The following is a 10,384-nucleotide window of genomic DNA, read 5'->3' as shown; positions in this document are numbered from 1 at the left end:
CACACAGTGACAGCGCCTCCCATGGTGAGCATCTTTATTCATGTCCTCAGGTGCTTACAGACTGACATGAAGTTGCATGTTTACAGTGTACATATATAAAACATCTCACTTATGACTGTAAGATGTCAGTTCATCAAACACACACACACATCAACTCATGCTGAAGATCAACAGACATCCTCAACAGTCCTCCCGTTCTCTGAGCTCGTGTGTGTGTGTGTGTGTTCATGTGTCTGTCTCCTCTTCAGTGATCTGTCTGATGTTCTGCAGTAGCTCAGAAAAAGGCGGTCGTCCGTGAGGTCTCTGAAAACAAGAAACACACACGTAATAATTCTGAGTGCTGTGATGACATCAGTGATGGACACTAGGCATCATGCATTTACTTTTGTAAATGGTTGCAGAGAAAAACTGGGCATTGTACACTAAATGAAACCCCAAACATGTTTGATCTTCTCCAACTGGATGTAATCTGAGTATGCAATACGACAGTGGTCTTCGCTATTTTCTTCATGGGAGCTGCAACGATAGGGCAAAGTCAATCGGAGAGCCACTTTTACCGTGAAGTATCAAAAGTTACATCCAGTCATAAATAGCATGTCTTTTTATCAATCTGTCATCCCTGATATGCAATGCAATGCAATACAAAAGGGGTTATCATTCTTTATCATTTACCAGTCAAATTTGTAACGGAGACAAGATTATAAAATTTTTTTTAAAAAAAGCAGGATTACCTTAATGCTGGAAAGACCTTATTTTATTTAATTTTTTATACTAGCCCATCATGTAGGCTAACCATCCAAGTGCACATTCGGCGTTAAGAGCTGTTAGGATTAAAACTGGCAACTCCGCAGTGAGTCAGTGTCATGGACGTAGGACAGAGCAAGTGTAAATATATTTTCTAGTCTATGTTTCCATCTTGTAATGCCGCTGTTTTAGGTATTTTTTAAAATATATAAATTTGTTGTAATAGAGCAGACACTGTCTGACCGTGTCTACTCCGGACGCGAGTAGCACTACTCGTGCCGCGCTCCGTTGCGCTAAAAGTCTCTCTACACTTGACGCGATAAAAGTGACAGTTGCAAATCATCTGAACGTAGTGTCAGTACATTTCGTAATAAACAGAACGAGGCATCAGTTTACTGATGGGGATCACTGGGTTCTATTGTCTTTTGTCGGACACTCGCGTCCGGTGTAGACATGGTGTGAGTTTTTTTAATGGGTTATGTTATAGCCCTGCTTGTTTTTAACATTTTTATGAAATATCTGTATTGACTGCATGATCATGTCATCGTATTATTTACTGCCATGCGAGCAACAAAGTAAAGCTTGGCGAGCCGCATGAGGCTCGCGAGCTGCACAATGAGTAATACGAGGTATTTCGTATTGCATGGTGGGAAGGTACCTTCTCCTACAGAAAAGCCTTAAAAACTGCTAGATCTGCTTACTTTTCGTCTCTTTTAGAAGAAAACAAACACAAACCCAGGTATTTATTCAATTCAGTGGCTAAAATAAAAAATAAAAGCATCAGCAGGTGTTGACATTCCCCAACAGCATAGCAGTAATGACTTTATGAACTACTTTACTTCCAAGATCGATACTATTAAAGATAAAATTGTAACCATGCAGCCGTCAGCTATAGTATCGCATCAGATAGTGTGCTATAGATCCCCTGAGGAACAATTCCACTCTTTCTTTACTATAGAAGAAGAATAGATTTGTATATAGAAGAATTGTATAAACTTGTTAAATCATCTAAATCAACAATATGTATGTTAGACCCTATTCTATCTAAGCTACTAAAATAGGTGCTTCCAGAAGTCATAGATCCTCTTCTGACTATTAAAAATTTTGTCATTGTCATTAGGATATGCCCTAAAAACCTTCAAACTGTAATTAAGCCTCTAATTAACAAAACACAACTTGACTCAAAATAATTAGTTAATTACAGACCAATCTCGAATCTCCCTTTTCTGTCAAAGATACTAGAAAAGGTAGTATCCTCACAATTATGTTCATTATTAGAGCAAAATGGTATCTGTGAGGATTTCCAGTCAGGATTTAGACCGTATCATAGTACTGAGACTGCTCTCATTAGAGCTACAAATGACCTGCTCTTATCATCTGATCGTGGTTGTATCTCTCTATTAGTGCTACTGGATCTTAGCGCTACGTTCGACACTATCGACCACAACATTCTTTTGAATAGACTAGAAGGTTATGTTGGCATTACTGGAAGTGCATTGGCATGGTTCAGTTCATACCTATCTGAACGTCATCAATTCGTAGCAGTGAATGAAGAGGTATCATATCGATCACAAGTGCAGTATGGAGTACCTCAAGGCTCAGTACTAGGGCCATTACTTTCACGCTTTACATGTTACCCTTGGGAGATATCATCATTAGAAGAATGCCATCTACGCTAATATTAGTCTGTTTCTTTCTTATTCCGAGGTCACCGTAGCCACCAGATCCAGTCTGTATCCAGATCAGATGGCCACTGCAGTCACCCGGATCCAGTCCATATCCAGCCCAGATGGTGGATTACATTTACATTTAAGTGACTTTCATAATCTATCATAGGCTGTAAATCATGGGTAATCTGTGTAGATGTGTGGTGTATGGATTGTGAACTGTGTGTGTCTCACCTCATGCCAGCAGCGGTACATGATGTTGTAGATGTGCGCAGATGCCCGGTGTGGCCTGTAGAGACGGCCGCCCTGCGTCACCTTCTCCACCACCTCCAGATTGGAGCAGTTCTCAAACGGTGTCTTTCCCTCCGAGAAAACCTCCCACATCAGCACGCCTGTTCACACAAACACACATGCATCAGCACACACCCATAACACACACACATGAGCCCTGACCTCTGACCTCCGGTCCTCACCAAATGACCAGACGTCTGACTTGTTGCTGAACTTGTTGAAGTGAAGAACTTCAGGTGGAGACCATTTGACGGGGAACCTGGAGCCCATGGAGCTGGTGTACTGATTGTCCAGAACGTACCTGCGGGAACAGACACCATCAGCCCAACGGAACAAAATCATCGGCCTGCAGCTCATTCACATTGCAGTGGAATGTTCTAGAAAACACATCTAACCAAAAAACATGATGCTTTTGGATGAACAAAAACCCAATATCTTTGGTAGGAGGAACATCAGGATACTGTTTCTTTAAAACAAACAACTAGACTGATTCATGGCTGGCTCTTCTTCTTAAAGGGGTCATGACATGATAAACCAAATTTGCCTTTATCTTTTGACACAAAGGAGGTCTTTGTATGCTTAAAACATCCTGCAAGTTTCATAATTTAAAATGTCCTCATCATCAGTAAAAAAGCGTTTATGTAATAACCCTCAGAAAATGGCTTGTTTTGGATCTGAGGTGCAAGATGATGTCACAGGGGCACAAACATTTGCATAAACACGCCTCCAGAGCAAGACATCGACGAATAGTCTTCCTCTCAGCATACGCTCCGCCAACTGGCGTTCACTTGCTAACGGCTAACACTTGATCACGTCAAAAGCAAATAGAAATGACAATCAAGTTCAAGTTCAAGTTCAATTCAAGTTCAATTTTATTAGTCACATACACAATCATACACAGTACGACATGTAGTGAAATGCTTGGTACGACTCTCCACACAGAATACAATGCAATAGACTATATATTAAAATAGAAATATTATAAAAGTAGTAATAAAAAGAGAAAGAAAAACTGTGTCCTAAGAAATAGTTGAATAGTGAATAGAATTACAAATTACTATAAAGATAAATTAAACTAAGAAATTACAACAATAAAGAATATAAATAAGAAGAATATACAGATTACTAAAATTTACAGCAATAAAAATTATTTAACCAAGTAAAAATGCTTAGACTATATGTACAAAAAAGATGTGAATTAATACATCTTTGGGTACAGAGATGGTAGCAGCAACAGTCTGGCAGTATGTGTATGTGCAGTAAAGAGCAATTATGCGTGTGCAATCTGTAATAATAAAAGAAGTATAATGTTAATATGGTGTTGCATAGTGCAACTAAAACTTGTTAGCATTGTCCTGGTTCAGGACACGGATAGCCTGTGCAAAGAAGCTTTTCCTCATTCTCTCAGTTTTAGTCATCATGGAGCAAAAACGTTTCCCTGACCTCAACAGAGAAAAGAGACCATTGTTAGGATGGCTGAGGTCAAGCCTACCACAACAGTATCGTCAGCAAACTTGACGATGGTAGGGGAGTCTGAAGTGGCAACACAGTCATATGTGTACAGCGAGTATGTAACAACGTTCGTTGTCACGGGAAGAAGGAGGCGGGAACCGGCGAACATTTAAACAAAACTTTAATAAAATAAACAAACACAAAATAGCGCGACAGCCCCTCGCGGACGACTGAAAGCGTTTCCCTAACGTCAACAGAGAAAAGAGACCATTGTTAGGATGGCTGAGGTCCTTCATGATCTTCCTGGCTTTGGTACAGCATCGTTTGCTGTAGATGGATTCCAGGTCAGGGAGTTCAATGCGAATAATGCGCTCAGCTGATCGCACCACCCTCTGTAGGGCCCATCTGTCCTGCTTTGTGCTGTTCCTGAACCAGGCTGTGATGTTTCCTGTCAGGATATTCTCAATAGTGCAGGTATAGGAAATTTTTAGCACTTTGGTGGACAATTTAAAGTCTTTTAAGTGCCTAAGGTGGCAAAGATGCTGACGGGCTTTCTTCACCAAGGTGGTGATATGATTTGTCCATGACAGGTTATGTGAGATGTGGACTCCAAGGTAACAAAAGCTATCTACTCTCTCCACAAAAGCCCCATTGATCATAGTGGGTTGGTAGCTCCTCACCTGTTTTGTGCTGAAGTCCACTATCAGCTCCTTTGTCTTGCTGACATTCAGAAGGAGGTTGTTCTCCTGACACCAGTCCTCCAGTCTTTTAATCTCCTGCAGATAAGCTCTCTCATCATTATCAGAGATCAAGCCTACCACAACAGTATCGTCAGCAAACTTGACGATGGTAGTGGAATCTGAAGTGGCAACACAGTCATATGTGTACAGCGAGTACAACAAAGGGCTTAGAACACACCCCTGGGGTGCTCCTGTGCTGAGGGTGAGTGAGGATGAGATCTGTCTGCCCACCCTTACTGCTTGTGGCCTGTCAGATAGAAAGTTGTAGATCCACTGACGCAGGGTTGGGCTAAATCCTAGGTTCTCCATCTTTAATGTTAGTTTTGAGGGAATAATAGTGTTAAAAGCTGAACTGTAATCAACAAACAGCATTTTAACATAATTCCCCCTCCTCTTGTCCAGATGATCTAGGGCTGTGTGGAGGAGATGTGTAATGGCATCATCAGTTCAGTGGTTTGGACGATAGGCAAACTGTAAGGAATCTAGGGTGTCAGGTAGCATGGAGGTCATGAAATTTCTAACAAGTCTTTCAAAACACTTCATCACAATTGAGGTCAATGCTACAGGGTGATAGTCATTAAGACAGGAGGGTTGGGATTTCTTAGGGATAGGAACAATGATGGACTGTTTGAAGCATGTGGGGATTTCCGACTGATCCAGGGAGAGATTGAATATCTCAGTGAACACTGGTGCTAGCTGGTCTGCATAAGCTCGAAGAACCCGACCTGAGATTCCATCTAGTCCTGCTGCCTTCCTTATGTTCACTCTCTGGAAAACCCTTCTCACTTCACCCTCTGTAATGACGAACGCTTTTCCTGCATTTGTGCTCTCCGCCTGTATGCAGTCTTGGTTCTTATTTGCGCCAACAGCACCGTTAGCGCAGTGAGATGCAGCCTCAAAACGAGCATAAAAAGTATTTAGCTCATCTGCAAGAGAAGCGCCAGTCTTCATGATCACGTGGGCTGGTGTTTTATAGTCCGTTATCGTTCTCAGCCCTAACCACAAACTTCTAGAGTCACCTTGAAGAAACTGTGATTCGTCTTTCTTACCCTAGCGCCGCTTTGCCTCCTTCACCACTCAGCGCGCATTGTAAGACACAATCTTGTACTCATCCATGTTCCCGGTAGCAAGCCCCGCTTTGTAGGCAGCAGTGTGGGATGACAGGGCATCACGGATGGTTTTATCCACCCACGGCTTCTGATTGGGAAATGTCTTGATGGTAATTTTTTGGACTGTATCATCCACCAGTTTCCTGATGAGTCCCACAACAGCTTCTGTAAACATGTTGATGTTGTCAGAGCTGCGCCGAAACATGTCCCAGTCTACATCATCTAGAGCGTCTTGCAAAGTGGCTATTGATTGGTCTGACCAGCACGCGACCTCCCTTTGAACTGGAGTGACTTGTTTCAGTCTCTGTTTATATTGTGGCATGAGAAAAATGGAAACATGATTCGATTTCCCAAACGGTGGTAGAGACTGTGCCTTGTAGCTTCCTTTTAATGCAGTGTAACAGTGATCCAAAATTGTATTACCTCGCGTAGGACAGGTAATATGTTGATGGAAATTTGGCTCTGCGCGTTTGAGGTTAGCACTGTTAAAATCCCCCAGTACAATAAGTGCGGCATCCTGGTGATAGGTCTGATAATCAGTGAGAGCTTCGTGTAATTCCCATACAGCAGTGCCCGTATCCGCCTGAGGTGGAATATAAACTGCACTGACGATGATTGAGGTAAATTCCCTAGGAAGGTAGAAAGGGCGACATTTGATGGTCAAAAACGCTTGAGAAAGATAGCGCTCCCGCTATCGCACCAGCTGTTGTTTACCATCAAACACACACCACCTCCCTTTGACTTCTCTGACTCCATTGTTCTGTCCATGTGAAAAACCGAAAAGAACTAGGCCGGCTGGATCACATGATCCAGTATCGCTGGATTCAGCCATGTCTCAATGAAGCAGAGGAAGTTGCAGTCTCTAATGTCCCTCTGGAACTTAATCCTGGCCCTAAGATCGTCTAGCTTGTTCTCCAATGACTGCACGTTGGCCAGCAGAATGCTAGGCAGGGGAGCGCGGTGAGCGCGAGACCTCAACCTGTTCCTAACGCCAGCTCGTTTCCCATGGGGCCGCCGTTTCAGATCTAGTCCTTTGTTCTCCCTTAGAATCTCGCTTGGCCAATTTGGGTCCGGTGTTAAAAACGATGGAGAATGAGTAAGTTGTAGACCAATAGAGACAAGAGTATGTTTGTCATAGGTAATAATAACCACGATGAAAAATAAAAAGATTAAAATAACTTGTTAAAAAACTTTAGTTAAAATAACTGAAATGCAAAAAATGCAAAGAAGCAAACAGTGGTCGGAGCAGTCGTGACAGCAGCCAACCCCACCGGCGCCATCTTTTTTTTTCTTATCTACACTGGATACAGTATACAGTATATATAGTCTGTCGTCAGGACAAATGCAGTGAAAGAACATTTGCTTTGACGCGTTTGGTTTAAACAGCTCGTTCACGTCTTTGCACAGATATCAGAAGGAGCCCAGCATAAGGAACAAGAGGATAGTTTATTTTTAATGGCATCCCGGATCGTGTCTGAGGATTTTGTTTTGTAATCGAGGCACAGTGTCATGGAGAATCACAAAGAAACATCTGTTGAAAGATGAAGCGGCACTAGATCTGACTGCAGCTGCTTCACAAACTGTAAGTACATGATTTCATAATGCTTTGTCTGGAAATGACTGCTTTATTTTGATTTTGTTTTCAAAACACTCACATGCAATAGCAAGGGGGCGTTGATACTGTTTCCTATGCAATGACGTTAGCCAATCATAGCAATGGCTGATTACTAGGGCTGCCCCCTAATAGTCGACTAATCGTTAGTCGACCAGAGGAGGCTTGGTCGACCAAAATTTTATTAGTCGCTTAGTTGCAGAAAAAAAAATCCACAGGCGAAGTCACGTAGTCCGTGATGGACAGATCGTTAATGGCTGGTCTATGTGGTAATACAGTACATCCACCTCAAATATGGCTTATCATCTGAAATATGTAAGTATTAGCAACTTTACATGGCCGCTCAATCTGATGTTAACCTAGAGAAATGTGCACTATTGAAGTGTCTGTGTGGAAGCTGAACAGTAGCTCACTGCACCACAGATGGAGGTGTTCACTCGCTCTTAAAATACTCATTTTTGCTCATTCAGATAAGAGTAATACATCTTTCGAATCTGCAGCTCAATCTAATGTTAGCCTAGAAAAAAGTGCGCAGTTCACGTGTTTGTGCAGAGCGTGGAGCTGAACATTAGCGCGCTTGGGCTCCTGCAGGACAGATGGAGGCGCCGGTGCGCTCACTTACTCTTAAAATACTCCGTAATTTTTGGTCATACAGATAAGAGTAATACATCTTTCAAATCTGTAAAGACTCTACGTTTATTTGTGTGCACTCACAATAAAAACAAATCGTGCTTTTGTAAAATAATGAAAGCAAACATGATGCGCTTTCTGCCGTCTCGGTCTCTGTGAACTTGTGCGTGAAACTCCGTTTATATCTTTGCCTTACAGACATTAAAAATATACAAACATATAGAGAGTGAAGTGTCTACTTTCAAATGAACCAATTCAAATGGAAAACAAATATTCTCCGATTATGTAATCCGTATGAAACATGCATACAGGCGCATCACTACTGCGGAGATGACGAGTCAGTGTCGCCGACTTCATCTCTTAAACCGAGAACAAAGAAAGCACTAGTTTATCAATTAATTATTAAAATATTAATGCAGTTTCCTTACTGTTTTTCCCTGACACATTCATAATCATTACTTCTACCAGTGTGCCGTGGCAAGCTTTATGCGTGTGCTTGAGCGCTTATTAGGCTATGTAGGCAATTAAAGGCTCATTATTATGATTTAAATGATTTATTAACAAACGTGCGATTAGTCGACTAATGCTTAAAATGAACAACTTCTAGTTGACCAGAAAAATCCTTAGTCGAGGACAGCCCTACTGATTACTGACAAGCCTTAAAGGGGTCATATGATGCGATTTCAATTGTTCCTTTCTCTTTGGAGTGTTACAAGCTCTTGGTGCATAAAGAAGATCTGTAAAGTTGCAAAGACTAAAGTCTCAAATCCAAAGAGATATTCTTTATAAAAGTTAAGAGTCAGCCACACCTACCTAAAACGGCTCGTTCTAACACACCCCCACATATCTACTCGAACTCGGGACGCCCGAAGCACAAAGGCGCAACATGTCGGCCGACCATAAAGGCTATTTCTAAAAAAAAAACTAAAAAAAGGGTTAATACTTACTTTGCTATGACAATCTGGCACTTCTGAATCAGCAACTGTAAGTATGTTCTGTTATTAGTTTAAGTATTTGCTATTAACTGTTCAAATGCGGAGTTTTGCGCAGCGCAGAGTAACGCGTCGTGTGTGTGTGTGTGTGAGGGGAACAGGGTCACATCACAGGAGTGTGAACTGTCTGTCAGAAATCATAGCACGTCAGCTGTCTTAACCGCGGCTTGTGTACTGCATCATCACTGTGTCTGTCACACGACTCTGTTGCCCTTTCGGGCTTGAACTAATGGTAAAACTAACGACATTATTAACTGTCTTGATATTTACTTTGAAAGATGAAGCTCGCGATTATGGTAAGGGGCGTTACATTTCCCACGCGTGCTTGTGGTGTTCGGCCAATCACAATCCACTGGGTCAGCTGGCCAATCAGAGCAGACTGCGCTTGTCAAAAGAGGGGGCTTTGTTGAAAACGAAGTGTTTGAGAGAGGCGGGGCATAGAGGACCTACAATAATGTACAGTATTTGAAAAATAATGTGTTTTTTGAACATTAAAGCATGTCAACATATTCTGTTACACCAAATACACAAAATAATGATCTTTAAAATAGCATCATATGACCCCTTTAAAGGACCCACCCCTTAAAAACAGGTCATTTTAGAGAGATAGTCAGAATGAGGGTTGAAAATAATAATTTTCCCGCATATTTATTTGTTTTTAAAATATCCATGTCATGACCCCTTTAATTGGGCAAAAAAAATTTTATTATAAGTTTTTTTTCCTAAAATTCCTATTATATAATGAAAACGTGATTTCTGAATGTTCTCTGAATGTGCAAGGCTTCAAAATGTTTTAAAAACATTAAAACATGAACATTAAGGGAGCGTACAATTTGATCATTTATTGATTGTATCATTATGGCAGTTACTTTTGAATGTTTTCTATATGTCCTGAAACAAGTTTAAACATTTAAAAAACATTAGATGGGCGTCCAACTGATATGTTTAAAAACTGTTCCATGAATGTTCTAAGAATGTTTGTTCATGACTTTAAAGGGGTCATATGATGTTGCTAAAAAGAACATTATTTTGTGTATTTGGTGTAATGAAATGTGTTTAGGCGGTTTAAAGTAAAAAAAAACACATTATTTTCCACATACTGTACATTATTGTTTCTCCTCTATGCCCCGCCTTTCTGAAACGCGTC

The 10,384-nt window shown here is 41.2% G+C and overlaps 1 protein-coding gene across 1 annotated transcript in view; it reads right to left on the bottom strand.

Moving 5' to 3' along the window:
- Positions 1–6: 6 nt before the first annotated feature.
- LOC107731271 (tyrosine-protein kinase Tec-like) overlaps positions 7–10,384 on the bottom strand; it is a gene marked incomplete at its 5' end in the record, with an annotated part of 18,004 nt that continues 7,626 nt past the window's right edge. Inside the window, 3 exons of the mRNA XM_016542317.1 lie at positions 7–303; positions 2,646–2,803; positions 2,885–3,003. Of these exons, the coding sequence (XP_016397803.1) occupies positions 226–303; positions 2,646–2,803; positions 2,885–3,003 (355 nt within the window). The remainder of the gene's footprint in view (positions 304–2,645; positions 2,804–2,884; positions 3,004–10,384) is intronic.

The sequence above is a fragment of the Sinocyclocheilus rhinocerous genome, unplaced genomic scaffold (assembly GCF_001515625.1).
Source record: "Sinocyclocheilus rhinocerous isolate Xijiao unplaced genomic scaffold, SAMN03320098_v1.1 scaffold1425, whole genome shotgun sequence".
Classification (NCBI taxonomy): Eukaryota; Metazoa; Chordata; class Actinopteri; order Cypriniformes; family Cyprinidae; genus Sinocyclocheilus; species Sinocyclocheilus rhinocerous.
The sequence above is the reverse complement of the archived record's forward strand: the minus strand, read 5'-3'. Positions and strand labels throughout refer to the sequence as shown.